Genomic DNA, 20,417 nt, shown 5'->3' on the forward strand with positions numbered 1-20,417 from the left:
GCAGCTCAATCATGCAGCTCTTTTTTGCTCACGTATTGTTGAATTGTGCTCCTTAAAAACAACAACACCGTCTTTTTGGAGAGCAGCCTGTATTTCTCCTGTGGTTACCTGTGGGTTTTTCTTTGTATCCTGGGCAATTCTTCTGCCAGTTATGGCTGCAATCTTTCTTGGTCTACCTGACCACTTCCACTTCTTAATACATGATTAAACAGTACTGACTGGCATATTAAAGGCTTTGGATATCTTTTTATATTCGGCCTAGCCATCTTTGTAAAGTTTCATTACCTTGTTACACAGGTCTTTTGACTGTTCTTTTCTATCTCCTCATGGCTCCGTGTCTAGCCTGCTTAGTGCATCCATGTGATATCTAACAAACTCATTGACTATTTATACACAGACACTAATAGTGATTTAAAAAGCCACAAACTTGGGAAATTAACCTTTCATTTCCATTTTAACCTGTGTGTGCCACCTTCTGTGTCTGTACCAAGGCCAAACATTCCAGGGTATGTAAACTTTTGATCAGGGCCATTTGAGTAGTTTCTGTTGTCATTATTATTTAAAAAGAGTAAACACAGTTTATTGATAATAAATGGCTTCAGCCAAACACTAACAATTAATGAAATAATTGTTTTTTGTATTATCATTGATATTCTCTGAAAAATGGCTAAGAAATCATAAATTCTGAAGTATATGTAAACTTATGAGCACATCTGTAGCTCATCTCCGACTATAGACAGCCCCCCTCTCTGACATGTTTCACCCTTATGGGCTTAAAGTGGGGTACCCCCTAAAAAAAAAAAAATTAAAAGTCAGCAGCTACAAATACTGCAGCTGCTGGCTTTTAATAATCGGACACTTACCTGTCCCAGGGTCCAGCGATGCGGGGGAACGAAGCCCCCCCCTCGCTCCCCGCTCCGCTCGTGGCGCCGTCATGCATACTGTGGGCACCCGGCTGTGGCTTCACAGCCGGGCACCCACTGCGCATGCGCGAGCGGCGCAGGGCGCCGTGATACGCCGTACAGTCACCTGGGACACATGACAGGTCCCAGGTGAATGTGCGGCGCGAGGGGAAGTGATGTCACCAGCCTCGGCAATGAGGAAGGCAGATTACGAGGGACCCCCTAGCAACCGGTATTTAGAGGTGAGTAAAAAAATTTTTTTTTTGCCAATTATTTTTTTATTTTATTTTTTTACTAATTTTAAGCACTTTTAATTTTTTGGTGGCAACACCACTTTAAGTTGCCCATAGATGAAGGCCGGCCAAATTTGAGCCAGTCAATGCTCATCAGAAGTCAATGCAAAGATGGACCTCTGTCGAACAGGACTGTTGAAAAAAAATTGCCAATCAGTTGTAGTCACTGATCAGCGTATTATGACAGCGGAGGAGTCCCCGCTGGCTGATTGACATATAATGAACTGTCTATGGTTAACCTTATCATAGACATCATTTCTATGGCTAAGCCTGTAAGGATGAAACATGTCAGAGAGGAGTGGTCTCCAGGCAGGGAAGTGTTGCTTGAATGGCTGAATGATAATTTAGTGAGCTAAGTTTTTGGTATGCAGCTCCTCCTTTGATGTCAATGTTTGTGCAGTGTTTGTTACATTGATTTGAGTGTATGTGTAAAAATAAGGCTGCATTCACACTTGAGCGTATCGTTTTCAGGCGTTTTTTTAGGGCGTTTTTGAAGAGTTTTTACTGCGTCTTTGTACAGGCGTTTTAAGGTCCAAAGGTCACCAATGTAAAAAGCAGTAAAGAGCATGTAATCTGCCTAAAAAGAATCTCATGTACATTATTGAGCTTCAGACGTTTTGCTCCAGGCGACAGAACACTCAGATGTGAACAGGGGCCATTTAAAGGGATTTTGCTTGTTGGGCATTTTGAAACTTTTGAGATGAGCGTTTTACGAGCTAAAAACACTCAAGTGTGAATGCAGCCTAAGACTTTGACTTGTATATTTAGTTGCAACGTGTAAATATATTTATTTGTGAGAAACAATCTTTCATATTAATTAAGGGCACCTGCAGGACTGCTTGTCTTATGTCCTCAGATCTGCCACTGTTTTTGCTTTGTTACTGAATTTCACTTTTCTCTGGTGGTAGAAGTTTAGTTGTATCAGTCTACTTATCACGGTGGTCTGTTATGTTGACCTTACACATATCAATCTGATCATTTAAGTTGATCATTTTAATATGTCTAAACTTATAAAACTGAATAAAAATCACAAACCAAATACCCTTTATTTGATCGATTTATTGAAGTCTCTGCCAAGTTGATTGGCTGTGGTGGAGTTTTGTTCATTGGTTCTAAATAATCAAATCTGTTTGTATGTTAGATAACTGATCATAATTCAGATTGATTAAATGATAGGATCTGATAGATTGCTCATATTTATAAACTGACAGATTGTTTTCTATCAATATTTTCATACAATTGCAAACTCCATTTGTATCTATGACAGCAGGAGTCTTATTTTAAATTGGTTAAAAAAAATCCTAAATCTCCTAAGTTAATTAACAGAATTTTTTTACTTGAATACTGTGCTTAGTAACAGATGTACATATCCCTTTCATGCCTAATGCCCTGTACACACGGTTGGACTTTCCGACGGAAAATGTGAGATCGGATCGTGTTGTCGGAGAATCCGATTGTGTGTGGGCTCCATCTGACTATTTCCGTCGGAACTTCTGACACACAAAGTTTGAGAGCAGGATCTAAAATTTTCCGACAACAAAATCCGATCTTTTAAATTCTGATCGTGTGTAGACAATTCCGACGGACAAAGTGCCACGCATGTTCAGAATAAATTACGAGATGAAAGCTATTGGCTACTGCCCTCGTTTTGGTCCCGTCATAAGTGGTTTACATCACTTTGTTCCGAATGATTGGATTTTCTGACAACTTTGTGCGACTGTGTGTATGCAAGACAGGTTTGGGCCAAAATCCGTCGTAAAAAATCGGATGGATTTTGTCGTCAGAATGTTCGACCGTGTGTACAGGGTATAAGCCGATTTCTGACATTTGTTGCTTACAAGTTAAAATCAGTATTTTTTGCTAGAAAATTACTTAGAACCTCCAAACATTATTTATATATATATATATATATATATATATATATATATATATATATATATATATATATATATATATATATATATATATATATATGTTTGGGGGTTCTAAGTAATTTTCTAGCAAAAAATACTGATTTTAACTTGTAAGCAACAAATGTCAGAAATCGGCTTATACCCTGTACACACGGTGATAATATTCATAGAGCTTCTTTACACGCCCATGTTGCTAAATCCAGAAGTCTGCATGTGTGTTTTTTATCGCTCAATATAAGAAAAGCATTTGACACTTGTCTCATGGCCATACTTGCAATATCTTCTTCAAAACTGGGGGTTTGGACCGCATTTTTGGAAGTGGATTTCATCCTTGTATGACAACCGAATGCATTTATCAAATATGCTGGTTTTAAATGGGACCCTTTTCCTATTGGAAGAGGCACCTGCCTAGGATGTCCTCTCTACCCCCCCCCCCCCCCCTCCTATTTAGAGGTTCGAGGTTTAGTTTTACCCCAGATAAAGTAGATACCGTATTTATCGGTGTATAACACGCACTTTTTTCCCCTTAAAATCAGGGGAAAATCGCAGGTGCGTGGTATACGCCGATCCTCCGCGATTTCTGGGCTCTGGGCGACTTTCAGCCGTCTTCGGCCCTTCTCGCCGGCTTTTGGCCACCTTTGGCCCTTCTCGGCAGCCGTAACCTCCACTCCTTATTGAACCCTTGGCCCATTTAATTAGATCTGATCCAAACATAAAAGGTATTGAATTAGCTGTATTTGATCATAAAGTATGTCTTTTTGCAGATGACATCTTACTCTTCATGCCATCTCACAGAACCGAATCTCCTCTCTCTCTCCTAAACCATTTTTCTGACGCGGCTGTTTAACCATGTGACCGGCTGTGTCCAATCACAACTGGTCACATGTAAATACAGGAAGTGCCCGTAATAGGCTCGCATCGCCTCACACTGACAGAGTGTGCAGCGAGGAGAGCCGATCAGCAGCATCTCCTCGCAGGGGAGAACAGGGCATGTAATCAGGGCACTGATTAGAGGTGCAACAAATAAAAAAACTCACGGATCGGATCGTTCCTCGGATCAGAGTCACGGATCGGATCATTTTTCGGATCAGCAAATAATAATTTAATTTGGAAAAACCTGTGAAAATTCCACCACCATATAGTCCCCACTGTAATATCCACAATCTCTCCCACTGTAATATTGGCTGAGCATGGCTGGGTACGGCTGATCATAGCTGAGTATGGCTGGGTATGGCTGAGTATGGCTGAGTATGGCTGGGTATGGCTGAGTATGGCTGGGTATAGGATCTGATAGATCTGAGTACGGCTGGGCACGGCTGAGTACGGCTGGGCACGGCTGAGTACGGCTGGGCACGGCTGAGTACGGCTGGGCACGGCTGAGTACGGCTGGGCACGGCTGAGTACGGCTGGGCACGGCTGGGTATCGCAGAGTATGGCTGGGTATTGCTGAGTATTGGCAGGGTATCGCAGAGTATTGCAGAGTATTGGCAGGGTATCGCAGAGTATTGCTAGAGCATTGGCAGGGTATCACAGAGTATTGCTAGAGCATTGGCAGGGTATCGCTAGAGCATTGGCAGGGTATCGCAGAGTATTTCTAGAGTATTGGGGTATTTCTAGAGTATTGGGGTATTTCTAGAGTATTGGGGTATTTCTAGAGTATTGGGGTATTTCTAGAGTATTGGGGTATTTCTAGAGTATTGCTAGAGTATTTCTAGAGTATTGGGGTATTTCTAGAGTATTGGGGTATTTCTAGAGTATTGGGGTATTTCTAGAGTATTGGGGTATTTCTAGAGTATTGGGGTATTTCTAGAGTATTGCTAGAGTATTTCTAGAGTATTGGGGTATTTCTAGAGTATTGGGGTATTTCTAGAGTATTGGGGTATTTCTAGAGTATTGGGGTATTTCTAGAGTATTGGGGTATTTCTAGAGTATTGCTAGAGTATTTCTAGAGTATTGCTAGAGTATTTCTAGAGTATTGGGGTATTTCTAGAGTATTGCTAGAGTATTGGGGTACTGCAGAGTATTGCTAGAGTATTGGGGTACTGCAGAGTGTTGGCAGGGTATTGCTGGGTACTGGAGGGTATGGAGGGATGGCTGCTTCCATCTCAGGATCTCTCCCCTCCACTGTACAGGTTAGTACAGAGAGGGGAGAGAGGAACCGGCATCATGACATGACGCTGGTTTGTTTACAAGTGATTGCTCCGTCGGAGCGATCAGTGTAAACAGCCTGGGTGTAGAAAGATGGCCGTCGCTTCAGAGCTAGGCCGAAGCCTTTCCTAAGGCCGAGACCGCGGATCGCGGCATGTGCCGATTCGAGCGGGTTGACCCGTTTGGATCACGGATCGGTGACGATCCGTTGCACCCCTAGCACTGATCATCAGCTCCCATCAGTGCCGCCCATCCATAATTCCCGTCAGTGCCTCCCATTAGTGCCTATCAGGGCCACCTATCCATGCTGCCTATCCATACTGCCTATCTGTGCTGCCAATCAGTGTGGCATAATGGTGCTGCCTCATCAGTGCCCATAACTGCCACCTCATCAGTGCCCATGAGTGCAGCCTATCAGTGCCCATCAGTGCCGCCTCTTCAGCACACATCAGTGAAGGAAAAAAATTACTTATTTACACAATTTACTGACACAAACTGAGAAAATAATTTTTTTCTACATTTTCGGTCTTTTTTATTTTTTTGTAAAAAAACAAACCAAAAAAAACAAAACAGCAGTGATTAAATACCACCAAAAGAAAGTTCTGTTTGTGTGAAGAAAATAATAAAAAATGTATTTGGGTATAGTGTTGCATGACTGTACAATTGTCATTCAAAGTGCGACGGCATTGAAAGCTGAAAAATGTCAGGAAGGGGGTGAAAGTGACCTGTATTGAGGTGGTTAGAATGGCTATATTGCCCAAGTTTTTATATCTTTTTAGAATCTTGCCCATCCCAGTTCCATCTCATTTTTTTTTTACAGTTTATACAGTGCAGAATTACCGTATTTATCGGCGTATAACACGCACCCCAAGTTTAGGAGGGAATTTTAAGGAAAAAAACTTTTAGGATGGGAATTTAAGGAAAAATAAATTACATTTAAATGCCCATCAATGCAGCCTTGTCAGTGTCATTTGCAGCCTTGTCATGCAGCCCGTCCGTCATGCAGCCCGTCCGTCATGCAGCCCGTCCGTCATGCAGCCCGTCCGTCATGCAGCCCGTCCGTCATGCAGCCCGTCCGTCATTGCAGCCTTGTGAATTGTTGTCCCCTCAGTGATGTCAGCTTTTATTTTTAAAAATGGCGCCGCCGAGATGTCCTGTGTATCTCGGTGGCGCCCGGTAGTTCTCGGAAGCTTTCGGCCATACTCGGAGGCTTTTAGCTGCCTTCGGCCGTACTCACCGGCTTTTGGCCACCTTTGGCCGTACTCACCGGCTTTCGGCCGCTCTCGGCCCTTCTCGGCGGTTTACAGCTGCCGAGAAGGGCCAAAGGTGGCTGAAAGCCGCTGAGAAGGGCCAAAGGCGGCTGAAAGCCGCCCAGAAATCGCGGAGGATCGGCGTATAACACGCACCCGCTATTTTCCCCTGATTTTAAGGGGAAAAAAGTGCGTGTTATACACCGATAAATACGGTATCTACTTTATCTGGGGTAAAACTAAACCTGGAACCTCTAAATCCACTCTCTGTCTCCCATAATGCTGCGGAGGTTTAGGTCTCCAAAATATTTCTGCTTCCTATCATGCTGCACATCTTTCACATTTACCAAAATACCATGTAATCAAAGAAATCCCTTTATGAATTGAGTCTCTTGACTGTGACCCTATTTCAGTAGCTAACGTGTTATTGTTAAGACTAACTGATCGTACGTCTATTCGCAATCTTATTACAAAACATTCTTTATCCATCTGGGACAGATTCAAAGTTTCAAAACTTCTCTTGGCCTTCAATCCCCCCTTTTATCTCTCCTTTCTTTTGTTAAAAAATCCCACTTTTTACCCTGCCTGGATCGCTCTTAATTCTTTCAAAGCATGGAATACAGCTAATTTATATAATTTGGTATCTGCCTCCTCCATACATCCTTTTTCTACTTTGTGTGATAAATTTGGACTTCCTCAATTGGAACTGTTCCGATATTTGCAAATAATTTTTTTTTCCCAACCTTATCTCAATTCTAACTCCCAACTATACCAGCTCTCGTGTTTTGAATGCATATGTATTTCTGACCCTCATGCTAGAGGGCTTGTTTCCTTTCTCTATAAGCAAATTTTATCTAGTACTAACACTGGTCCCCCTTCATTTGTCTCCAAATGGGAACTAGACCTTAATCGCTCATTTAATGCTACTGAAATTTAATGCTACTGTCTACCATATGGTTCACCACTAAGTCTGCTTCTTCTAATATTGTTGCTGTGGAAACTAACTTTGAGGTGCTAACCAGTTGATATTTGGTTCCCACTAGAATGCTGAAACATGCTTCTGATTACTCTGGAGTTTGTTTTTGTGGCTGTTCAGAGTCTGGCACGCAACATCATATTTGGTGGGATTGCCCAATTGCCCAAAAATTCAGGTAGTTTTTGACTTGGCCTCATAAATCTTTGATACACCTATACAGCCCAATCCTGCTACAGCACTATTAAACCTGAAACCTGATAGGATCACACAGAATCAATTTCAACTTCTTTTACAGCTCCTAACAGCCACAAAACAAACCATTGCTAAGGCATGGGAAACAAAATATTTAACTCTAGCTGAAACCATACACAGAACTAATAAAGCTCTCATTCATGCTAAAATGGAAGCAATCGTAGGAGATTGAAGTGGTCAATTTGAGAAACTCTGGCTTCCTTGGGTTAAACATTGTTTACTTCCAGACTTTGACACACTTGGTAATTTTACTCTGTTTGCCTTGACTGTAATTTCTATTCATTTGGGATCACCACTTGTATCCCCCCCCCCTTTTTTTCTACCCTCTTCTCTCTATCCAGCCTTATTTGTTTTCTACCTTTCTTTTAATCTTGTGTGGTACTTCTATACACATTATCTCTTCTGTTTTTAATATATACCTAGTAGATTGATTACTGCTCTTGCAAAATGAACCAATAGTCACTAGCTTACTTTTTTCCTTCTGATGACATTTTCTAATGCTTTTGATATAATACTTTATTGGTTTATTTGTTGCTCTACTTGTTATATTTTACATCGTTATGTACTCATCCTGTTTCTAAATCAATATATTTCATTTTATTGCTATTCTAATATTGTACCACCATCCTTGTATGTACTCAATTTGTCAATCCATATATCTAAAAAATAATAAACAAATTTGACGCGAAAGATAATGAGAGAATTGTGATCTTTATTCTGAGCAAAAAAAATCTAATTTTAGCCAGAATCGTGCACTACACAATACTACATATATACATCATATAAATCAGATTTTGCACTCTCTAGTTTTAGTCAATTTTAGTAGATGTTACGCCACAAGAATCGTGAGCTTTATTCTAAGCAAAAAAATTGTGATTCTCATTTTGGCCAGAATTGTGCACTACACAATACTACACATATAAATCATTGTTGCTGTGCTATTTTGAATAAGACGGTAATGGAAAGTCTTAATTTTTCAGTATGTTTATATGAATGCATTTTTTGATTGAATAATTTCCTTTTTTATATTTTGTAAAAGCACTTTCACGAGGAACTGGCTCTGCAGATGGTAGTTAGCACTAACATGGTGAGGGAAAATGTCTTCAAGTACGCATGGTTCTTCTTTGAGCTCCTGGTAAGTTCCATATTGTCACCTGTAAATATTCTGTTTCAGTACATTTATTGCAAGTTTTTTTTCCAAAAATGGACACAAATAACATCAAGGATAAGGCCCACAACGCAGGTGGAATGTATCAAAACACCAAGAATACATATAAAAAGGGGATCCAAATAGCATACCTCCAGTCATTTTCAACATAACAGATTGCCATATAAAGTATATGTTCTACCTAAAATAAAATGTCTTATAAAAGCATACAACAATCCTACTCAGAAAACCCCCACAGGTTGAAATATTGTAACAATTCATTTGTATCGGTATCGCTCATTGTGGCTATGCCTTAAATAATAGGATGGAGGAGAACAGTTGTGTCTAGAACAGTTGTGTGTGTGTGTGTGTGTGTGTGTATATATAATATATATATATATATATATATATATATATACACAAGATATAGTCAATACACACAGGTAATGCATAACTATACAGTATATAATTAATCAATACAAAGTTGGCTTGTTGCCATTATTACCATGATCTCAACAAACATAATGAACAATGAAAACCTCATATATACATGTAGTAATATCCCTTAACAATTAATGTTTCATTTTTTCATCGTTATTTAGGGTGAAAAAAATTAAATTTTCCATCAATTGTAGCTTATATAATTTAGTGAAATGCAGTTTAAAAGATTTCTCAATTTTTGAAAGTGTGGATCTGCTAAATGTTGATGAAATACCTGCACAGAGTTTGCATGTTCTCCCTGTGCCTGTAAGTTTCCTTCGGGTACTCCTGTTTCCTCCCACACTGTAAAGACATGCTGGTAGGTTAATTGGCTCCTGCCTCAATTGGCCCTAGTATGTGTTTGTGAGTTAAGTACCTTAGATTGTGAGCTCCCTGAGGGCAGGGACTGATGTGAATGTACAATATATATATATGTAAAGTGGCGGTGCTATAAAACTACTTGTAACAAAAATTAGGAATAAATAAACGTTAAATGGTATTAAATTATATTAATGCAATGCTGCTTCTGTGAGCACTGTTGGATTGGCATTTTGTAGTCTTATGTGAGACAAATGTAATGTTCTTTAAAGAATGAACAGTTCTTTATCTGATAAATAGTAACTTTATTTTGTTTTATGAAATATTTCATGATATACTTCTGTAATGGAGAACTCAAAGCTAAAAGTTAAATCCTTATTTACTTTAGATTTAGGTGAAGAGAACTCAAAGATAAAAGTTAAATCCATCTTTTCTTTGGTTTTAGGTGAAGAGCATGGCTCAATACATTCACAATGTGGATAAGCAAGAAGTACCCAGAAGAAACCGTTTCTCAAATCGTTTCAAAGATGACATAAGCACTATAGTGAATGTAGTCACTTCCGAAATAGGAGCTCTTCTTAACAAACCACAAAAGGTAAGTGCCAGGTTAGTTACTTGTTTCAACCCCAACCCAAATATAACCTCAAATTTACTAAAACTGGAGCGCTCAAAATCTTGCGCAGTTGTACGTGGTAGCCAATCAGCTTATAACTTCAGTTTGTTCAATTAAGATTTGACAATAAAACCTGGAAGCTGATTGGTTTCTATGCAGAGCTGCACCAGATTTTGCACTCTCTAGTTTTAGTAAATTTTTGTACTTTATTTTACTTTGCGAGGGCACACCAAGGCAGCACTATTTTCTACCAAATCATAATTAACAATGTTAGTTAAAAAAAAAAAAAAAAAACGTAGATCTGCAGTATTATTGTATAAAGTGAAACAAAGTGCTCCTGTGGCTGAGCTATAGTGATCGTTCTTTGGTGCAACAACAGTTTTTTCAGCAGTGAGAGCCATTGAGACTTGAGATTATTAGTCCCATGGTTGAACATAACAATCAAGATGGCCAATAATGCATGCATTATAGCTACAGTAAGTCGGATCTAATGTCCTTACCAGTGGCCTTATTTATTTTTGTGTTTTTTTTATTGCAGGAAGTCGAACAAGCAGAGAAAATGAACATAAGCCTGGCATTTTTTTTGTATGATTTACTTTCCTTGATGGATCGAGGTTTTGTTTTTAATCTCGTCAAACATTACTGCAATCAGGTACAGAAATGTAGATTTTTTTTTTAGCAAAAAGTAGTAGATAAATACACATTTAAGCACACACAAACAGTGGAATGTGAAGTGTGTGTAGCTGGCTCATTCTTCATGCTCATTAAAGTAAATTTGGGCAGTTGTCAGTGAAGCTTTCAGAAATGTGGTTCCCTTGTACCAGAGTTATTTATTGGACCAGGAGAAGAGTCTCTTTTGTAGTCTGTTTTTGACTTACTGGCCTGTCACAAAGCCTATAATAAAGACTGGTTGTCGCAGTTTGCTTACGTGCTGATATTTTCAGTGAATGCAGGTAAAGTTAACTCTGTCAAGCAGGTGGTTGCAACCCAAACATAGTTTTGCCTGAGTTATTACAGCTAAGCTTTCATCACTGTTATTTTAAGCAAAGTTCAGATATATATTGTTTTCTTTAATTATAACCTGCCCAATTAAGATCGATAGAATTCCAAAAGATATATAGTTAAAAAAAATTACAGGGCTTGCTTGGCACAATGACAAGTAACTTGCATCTCATCAATTTCACGCACAAAATATGTTTTTTCTCTTTTATTAGTGTGTCATTTATTTTAAAAAAATGTGCAACGAAAAGACTTGTGTTTCATTATGACTGATCCATCAAATGTTACATTCCAATAAAATCCATTTCCACCTGTTTGACAAATGAATTATAAGGAATTTGATGCTTAAGTAATATGATGATCTTTGTAAATCTTTGTAAATAATATGTATCAGCTACCACATTCCCTAGAGTATACTGGCAGCTGATGTGTTCTCTTTGGCCAGCGAGAAATCTTTTGAGTGTCTTGATGTCAATAAGTATTGGGTTTTCCAACCTAATACATCTTTGCTTAAAGTGGTTGTATACTTTTTTTTTTACTTTTACCTACAGATAAGCCTATAATGAGGCTTACCTGTAGGTAAAAAAATATCTCCTAAACCTGTATGGTTTAGTAGATATTCCCCTCACAATGAGCCACTGAGTGCAGCGCGCATGCACACATGGGATTCTCGGCTGAAAGTCCGGCAGATGCCGGACCCTGCCGGAAAGAAATCTCCCACGCGCAGCTCCCTCGGCGTGGATCGGGCGAGATGTCGGGGCCTCGTTCTAAGGTAAGTATTTCATAATGAGCTAATATGTGGTGCATACTAGCTCAGTATGCCTTTTCCCTTGGAGGTCTGAAAAAAAAAAAGTCAGCGGGTTTACTCCCGCTTTAAAATTGAAGTGCATTCCAAAAACGCAGCTGTATCTTTAGCCCCATTCCAATAATATGTTCATTATGAACATTTCCCATTGTACCGAAACATCAGGAAATGCTGACTGTGGTTTGCATTATTTTATTGTCTTTTCTTAAAGTGGCTCTAAAGCCTGCTTTTTTACCTAGAATAAAAAGAGGTCTATACTTACCTGCTGTATGCACAGAGCAGCCCCAAACTTCCTCTTCTGGGGTCCAATGCCAGCGCTCTCTACCCCTCCTCTTCTGTGTATACCACCATAGCAAGTTGTGCAAGCTCACTCCTGAGCCAGGCTGTGTGCATGCATAGACACACATAGCGTGGCCTCCCACTCCCTCCTCGCTGGATTTGATTGACAGCAGAAGAAGCCATTGGCTCCCACTGCTATTAATCTTTCCTGTGAATGCAGGAAAGAGAGAGAGAAGCTCTGCTGAAGACAGGCACAGCGAAGATTACTACAGGATTCAGGTAGGTATGGAAGGGGAGGGGTGGAAGGAAACAGGTAATGAAAGGATTTTGACCTTAATGCAGGTAATGCATTAAAGTAAAAAAAAAAAAAAAAAAAACCTCCTGACTTTGGAACCACCTTAAATATTATAATTGTCAGAAAGGTAGAGTCATGCTTACAGGGTGAGAAAAAAGTATTTGATCCCCTGCTGATTTTGTACATTTGCCCACTGTTAAAGAATTGATCAGTCTATAATTTTAATGGTAGGTTTATTTCAACAGCGAGAGACAGAATAATAAAAACAAATCCAGAAAACTTATTTCAAAAAAGTTATATATTGATTTGCATTTTAATGAGTGAAAAATGTTTGACCCCTTCACAAACCCTTTTTGGCAATCAGAGGTCAGACGTTTCTTGTAGTTGCCCACCAGGTTTGCACACATCTCAGGAGGGATTTTTTCCCACTCCTCTTTGCAGATCCTCTGCAAGTCATTAAGGTTTTAGAGGGTGATGTTTGGTAACTCAAACCTTCAGCTCCCTCCACATATTTTCTATGAGATTAAGGTCTGGAGACTAGCTAGGCCACTCCAGAACCTTAATGCACTTCTTCTTGAAACACTCCTTTGTTGCCTTGGCCGTATGTTTTGGGTAATTTTCATGATGGAAGACCCATCCATGACCCATTTTCAATGCCCTGACTGAGGGAAGGAGGTTCTCACCCAAGATTTGATGGTACATGGCCCCTTCCATCGTTCCTTTGATGCAGTGAAGTTGTCCTGTCCCCTTAGCAGAAAAACACCCCCAAAGCATAATGTTTTAACCTCCATGTTTGACGGTGGGGATGGTGTTCTTGGGGTCATAGGCAGCATTCCTCCTCCTCCAAACACGACGAGTTGAGTTGATGCCAAAGAGCTTGATTTTGGTCTCATCTGACCACAATACTTTTCACCTAGTTCTCCTCTGAATCATTCAGATGTTCATTAGCAAACTTCAGATGGGCCTGTACATGTTCTTTCTTGTGCAGAGGGACTTAGTGGGTGCTCCAGGATTTAAGTCCTTTAGGCCGTAGTGTGCTACCAATTGTTTGCTTGGTGACTATGGTCCAATCTGCCTTGAGATCATTGGCAAAATTATCCCTTGTAGTTCTGGGCTGATTCATCACCATTCTCATGATCATTGAAGCTCCACGAGGTGAGATCTTGCATGGAGCCGCAGACCGAGGGAGATTGACAGTTATTTTGTGTTTCTTCCATTTGCGAATAATCGCACCAACTGTTGTCAAACCTCTCACCAAGCTGCTTGCCAATGGTTTTGTACCCAATTCCAGCCTTGTGTAGATCTACAATCTTGTCCCTGATATCCTTGGACAGCTGTTTGGTCTTGGCCATGGAGTGGAGATTGGATTTTGATTGATTTGCTTCTGTGGATAGGTGTCTTTCATACAGGTAACAAGCTGAGATTAGGAGCACTCCCTTTAAGAGAATGCTCCTAATCTCAGCTTGTTACCTGTATAGAAGACACCTGGAAGCCATAAATCTAGCTGTTTGATAGAGAAATAAATTCTTATTTCAGTCATTAAAATGTAAATCAATTTATAATGCGTTTTTCTGGATATTTTTGATGGTATTCTGTCTCTCACTGTTAAAATAAACCTACCTTTAAAATTATAGACTGATAATTTCTTTGTCAGTGGGTAAACGTACAAAATAAGCAGTGGATCAAATACTTTTTTCTCTCGCTGTAGTTAGTTCAGTTTTTTTATATTATGTAAAAATGTAATATCCATTTGTACATTTATTGATAAACAAATAAGCTAAATTACATTTACATCTTAGTAACATAATATCAATGTTTTTTTCCCAAAAATATGCCTTTTACAGTTTATAGGGACCGATTTATTTTTTTTTTTCACCTTCCTAAACGTGTGGAATCTGGAGAATGGTAGGGTAGCCATGTTAACAAGTTTTATGTATAGATGTAAACTGTCCTGTTATTACAAAACTGCGTGTAGATTGGGTATTTTTAAAGCTTGGCATTAAACTCCAGCCAAACACTTCCTGTCCAATAGGGCAAAAGGGCAAATATTCCAACTTTTTCTCCAGTCTATCAAAAACTAAAAAAAGATTTTGCATGGAGTTCCACTTTCAGTTTACTTGTAATTTCCATATATATTTAAAAACTGATAGATAATGTGAATAATATTTTTAAAGTTAACATGATTGTTTGCAAAAGTTGGCAAGATATATTAATTTCCTTTGTAACATTTATAAAAGTAAAAAAAAAAAAGACATTGTTATAACATGGTCTGTTTGCACATTTCTAAAAGGATCTTGCTGTTAATGATTCATTTATTTCCATTTTTCCAGTTGACAGCCAAGCTTAATTCTTTCCCAACCCTAAGTTCTATGCGACTTGAATTCCTACGGATTCTCTGCAGCCATGAGCATTATCTCAACCTGAACCTTTTCTTTGTCACATCATCATCTACACCAGCTTCTCCATGTCCTTCTATTTCTTCTGAGGTACACAAGATTACAAAAAAACACAAAAATCTGTTTATAATTGATATATAACTGTTTATAGCTGAACGTTGATGGGGGAATGCAGATCTAACCATGAACCTTTTCTAGGTCAAAAACAGGTCTGAAGTTTTTATCATACTGTATAATGGTTAACACTGCACTAAAACTGCTGATCTTGTCACTTCTAATAATGCTTTTACACTGCTCTGTTGCACAAATGTGGTAAAAACACATATGTATTTTTGCTGTGGCTTTGTAACGTTTCTGGTGCATTTTGTACCTGTGAATAAAAGACATGTGATGGAAAAAATGCAAACGCAGATGCATTTTTGATGCATTTGTTATGCAATTTCCGTTTTTTACAGCCCCAAAAGGCAGCATGCAGGACATTTAAAAATGCAACTTACCCACAAATAACTGGTGTGAGGAGTTCCGCAGGATTTAATGGTCATGCATTTTTCTTCTGGTTTTGGTAAGACAAAAATAGAAGAAAAACTGATTAGTGTGAAAGGGTCCTGAGCGTGGTTAAAAAATAAACATTTTTAAAGTTTGTTTACCTTTAAAAAAAAAATAAAAAAATTTTTTGCAGGTAAAAAAATATGAATGTATTTATTTTTTGTTAAAAGCCTGTAAAGCATTTCACCTGCGATCAGCAGATCACAGGTGCAATACCAGGCTCCTGCAGACTCTGTCAGTTGTCTGCCCATACCTCCATAAGTGCAGGAAGAATCAATGAACTACGAAAGCGCTCACCAGAACCCTCACAGTTCTCTGAGTACTACAAGCCATCTGCCACCATGGTCAATAGTATTTGTAGTTCATTCATTCACAGGAATCTGTGAATGAATGACATAGTGGTGTGGGTGGAGCCCCGCACAGCCGCACTGTTTTCAAAACATGACAGCAGGTACTGGGAGAAGATCCTCTCTGGTGTCATGGGGGGGGGGGGGGGGGCACTGGCGACAGGAGGCAGGTGTATAGGAACATGTTACATGTTACACCCTAAATATGGGTGTAACATGCCTCTAAAGGTGAACTTATCCTTTAAAGAAAACTCACTCTCTGAGTTAGGCTAATATGTACTACACAATCTCAGACAGAAACTTGGCTCTGAAGGAGGATGAGGAACTGGATGTCATCTGCATCAGCACAAGCGGGAATATATGCAGTAAGAGGGGGCAGAGTTTAACATTCAACTCAGAAAAATATATAGACAGCCATTGTTGACCTTTCCTAAAGAAAATACTAGTTGCCTTGGTTGACTTGATGTTACAGCAGTTTCAATATTTTCCATGTCTCTCATGTAGAACAAGTATGTAGATTAAGAGTTCTAATTCCCTTCTTATTTTGATAACTGCACATTTATTCAGGGTTTCAGAAAAAGAAAACTAAAGCAAGTGCCAGCCAGACAACTAGCATTTTTTAGAAGGTCAGCAATGCTTCTCTCGGTACAGATCTGGCCGTCAAAACATCAAAGTTAATTTTACATGGCTTCACCCTCTTCTCATAATTGAGAAACAATCCCTTGTTTTTTTATATGTGTGATTTTGATTTGTAATTAACATTATGCCACGTATAAATAGGCAGAACCGGTCTGCAAAAATTTTCTGGGTCTCACAGGTTTCCTGTAAGATGTTAGCTCTATATATTTTACAGATAACTTTTCTTGTCGTCTAGGATGTTCTCCTTCCCTGTGTCCAAAATTTCAGGGTAAGGCCTATTACACTAAACTGCAGGTCACCTTTCAGAGTCTAGAGTGCATTTGTAAGCTTTGCAAGTGCAAGCAAAATTATCAGACGCACACTGATCCTCTACTCAACCTCAACTGTGTCTGGAAAATTGGCTGTATTCTTCCAATGCAATACGTCATGCACTTAATGTAATAATAAAGTCCTGTACATAATAAAACATGTGGCATGTATTATGAACCTAAAGTGATCTAAATGCAATAAAAAGGGCATGTAATAATACAAGGAAAATGTCTTCTATAGAACTCCAGTTCCTGCTCTAGTTTCCAGGACCAAAGGATTGCAAGTATGTTTGAGCTTTCATCAGAGTACAAGCAGAAGCATTTTTTAACTGGACTCCTCTTCACAGAACTGGAAGCTGTGCTGGACCAGGAGGCAGAAGGGTATTTATGTCTACTCTAAGTATATCATGTCTCATGTGCTAAGCCTTTATTTTTATGGAAAGGCCACAAAAGACCTAATGCAGAGAGAGAGAAAAATAGATTGTGGCCTGGTGTACCCAGTGATGTGCCTCCATCCCTTCATTAATCCATACAACCAATTTATTTGTCCTGGGACTTTAAATGAGGCACAACACATACAACCAATTAATAGCTAGTTTCCAACATTGTTAATTAATAAATGAGTATTGCATACAAAAAGAGGATAAAGTGGTAACAAGCTGATTTGTACTCAATCCATACTGATGCATTACCAACATAATTAAATATAATGTTGAATATATACAATCCAACTGTCACTACATGATTAAAACAAAAGTTGCATCGAAAAATGTTATGCGTTTCGTGACTCTTTGTTAGATGCATGTATAGTGTCTGTAAGGTTAAACATCAGGCATGTAGCATATCTAATGGTATCTCATAATACATAGAGTAATTCCAACCTCAAAAGCTGCCAGCAGGGCCCTAATACTTAAAAATCAGCTCAGAATAGATATGACAATATTTACAAATGGCGATTGCCAGGGGGGTCTCAACCAGGAGCTGTGGAAGTGTGACTCAGCGAGAACTCAAGAGGACATACAGGAAGTAGATTAAACATGGGTAGGCAATCCATGATGACACACAAAGTAGTTGCGATAGAAAGAAGTTTAAGTATTCCTTAGAGGGATAAATGGATGTAGCACCCTGGGGTTTAGTCAGGGAGCTCCTCACAAATTTACTTGCCAGGAGTCGTTATCTTGGTTCGACTGATAGAGATCTATTGATTTCTCCCTAAATTTGGCCTTGTTGCACTTTTCTATTCTACCACTAGGTGGCCGGGTGCTTGGTGGTACTAGATACAAGAAGTGCAACTCAAGATCGGGTTATGGGTATATGGGGTATCTCAGCCAATGGGCAGGGGTTTTCCCAGGGGGCATATCCCAGGGAGCATCTGGCTGCCAGGCTGTGTCAGGTCCTATCTAGAAGTAAGAGGGCAGCGCAGGGTTGGGATTGCGGCTTGCAATCCAACCAAAAATTACGGTTCTGTCGGCCGGAGAACCTGTCAGTAGTTGGAGGAAGAAGGGAAGCTGTCACCACAAAAGGACCAATCACCTTAACCCCAGAGACCACAGTGAGTAAATGAAGCAATTACTAGAACCACATTCTCACCGAAAGGGCACGGTAGAGAATCGGGAAACCTCAGGCGGTGATCAAGTCAGGGACCCAAATCGCGAAGGAGACACTTGCAGAACAGCCTTGTGAGTCAGGCCAGGGACCTCGCCAGTTAGCATGGGTGAAGCTTGAGAAGTATCTGGAGTGGCAAGCTAGGGACTCAGCAGGATAGTGTGGGTGACGCTTGAGGGGATACCACCGCAATCCTTGGAGGAGCTCACGGGGGTTCAAAGTCAGTTAGTCAAAGGGTCTAGTGAGAGATCGGGAGCTTAGTGTTGGAGAACTACAAGAGGCAGTTGTAGTGAAGCTGAAAGGACTGTTAAGTTTGACTTAGGAACTGTTAAAGACTGTTACCATAGGCGACAGCAATCCTGCAAGTGCAGATGTTGCTTCTCGCCGGGGCCTTTCCCTGCCTGGCTGTCCTTCTATTGAAGTCTCTGAGTCTGTCAATTGAATTTGCTACTACCTAAGGGTATCCTGGCCCTAACCCTCTTTCCCCTAAAAATACACAAAAAGGACTGTTAAAAGAAATAAAACCCCTTTTACAGCCAAGAAGTGTCTGGCGCAGAATGACTTTCACCATCTTTGCACCCACTATGCCTCACAATTCACCACATACAGAAGGATGTCAGCTATCTTTGGCCTTGGAGGTCCTCATAATGCCGTGGAATCAGTCCGTCGGACAATCCAATCGTGTGTGTGGGCTAGTCCGATCATTTTTCATTTAAAAAATCAGTCGGACCTAGAAATAGAACATGTTTCAAATCTGACAGACTCAATTCCTGTTGGGAAAACCATTCGTCTGTATGCTGGTCCGACAGACCAAATACTACGCAAGGGAAGCTATTGGCTACTGGCTATTGAACTTCCTTTTTTAGTCCCGTCTTACGTCATCATGGTCAAAACGAACGGACTTTTGAACAGACTTAGTCCGTTCACGTGTGGCCAAGTCTGTTCATTCGGAAAGTCCGTCAGAACTCCGTTTGAAAGTCCGTCGGGAAGACCGTCGGACCTAATCTGCCGGAAAGTCCGGTCGTGTGTATGCAGCATTAGACTAGACAAGGCCAGAGACTTTGCTACATGAATAATCAAATCAAAATGGGTAATACACAAAAAAAATAATGTGTAATGCTGGATGCAATAAAACAGTAAATGGGGCAAATAAAATCGAAATGGGTAATAAACAACAAAAATAATGTTTAATGCTGGATGCAATATAACAGTGAATAGGACAAACATATAGTGGGTATGTGAAAGGTATAAGAGTAAAAAAGCTCTCAAGTCTGAGTCCAGTCATAAAGGAATATATCAGTAAAAGGAAGTAGACCATCAAGTCTCCAAAACCAAATGCATTTGTAGCCACAAGCATTAAACAAATTCAGTTATACGTTCAGGTATGTATAGTATATGCTTGGATTTCTTGTTAAATACTAGACCTTTTTTTTCCAGAATCGGTAAAGTGCAAAGGAAAGCTATCAATGCCATCAACAATCTGCTAAGTTCACATGATTTGGACCCACGCTACCAGAGGATCGAGCTCAGAAATAAAATTGCTGCCCTCTATCTCCCACTGGTCAGCACTATTTTGATGGCCCTTCCTCAGCTACATGATTTTTCAGGTAATCAGATTTTTGGTGTGTTGAATGCCTCAAATAAAAGGGGGATTAGGAGGACACAGGGAGAAACCACAACTAAGTAAAGAGCTCTATTTTATGATCAAGAATCATTCAGTAGATTTTATTTTTATATTGAAGTACTCTGAGATGTTCATGCAGCATCAATTTTGTGTGTTTAAAAAGCCCAGTTGAAGTTACAGATATACTGTATGTATGCATTTAGAAGACATAAAAGCTTGGTTCACATATATGTGAATTTGATGAGGTTAGAACTGCATCCAATTCGCATAACATGTGAATCG

The 20,417-nt window shown here is 39.6% G+C and overlaps 1 protein-coding gene across 2 annotated transcripts in view; it reads left to right on the forward strand.

Annotated features, from left to right (window-relative positions):
• DOCK8 (dedicator of cytokinesis 8) overlaps nucleotides 1-20,417 on the forward strand; it is a 214,849-nt gene that overhangs the window by 143,592 nt on the left and 50,840 nt on the right. For both annotated transcript variants that reach the window (XM_077474999.1, XM_077475000.1), the window contains 6 exons: nucleotides 8,774-8,869; nucleotides 10,125-10,274; nucleotides 10,831-10,944; nucleotides 15,001-15,156; nucleotides 17,148-17,287; nucleotides 19,949-20,118. In XM_077474999.1, the coding sequence (XP_077331125.1) occupies nucleotides 8,774-8,869; nucleotides 10,125-10,274; nucleotides 10,831-10,944; nucleotides 15,001-15,156; nucleotides 17,148-17,287; nucleotides 19,949-20,118 (826 nt within the window). The remainder of the gene's footprint in view (nucleotides 1-8,773; nucleotides 8,870-10,124; nucleotides 10,275-10,830; nucleotides 10,945-15,000; nucleotides 15,157-17,147; nucleotides 17,288-19,948; nucleotides 20,119-20,417) is intronic.

Source organism: Lithobates pipiens, unplaced genomic scaffold, assembly GCF_037356315.1.
Source record: "Lithobates pipiens isolate NorthernLeopardFrog02 unplaced genomic scaffold, aLitPip1_a1.2 Scaffold_13, whole genome shotgun sequence".
NCBI classification, from domain to species: Eukaryota; Metazoa; Chordata; class Amphibia; order Anura; family Ranidae; genus Lithobates; species Lithobates pipiens.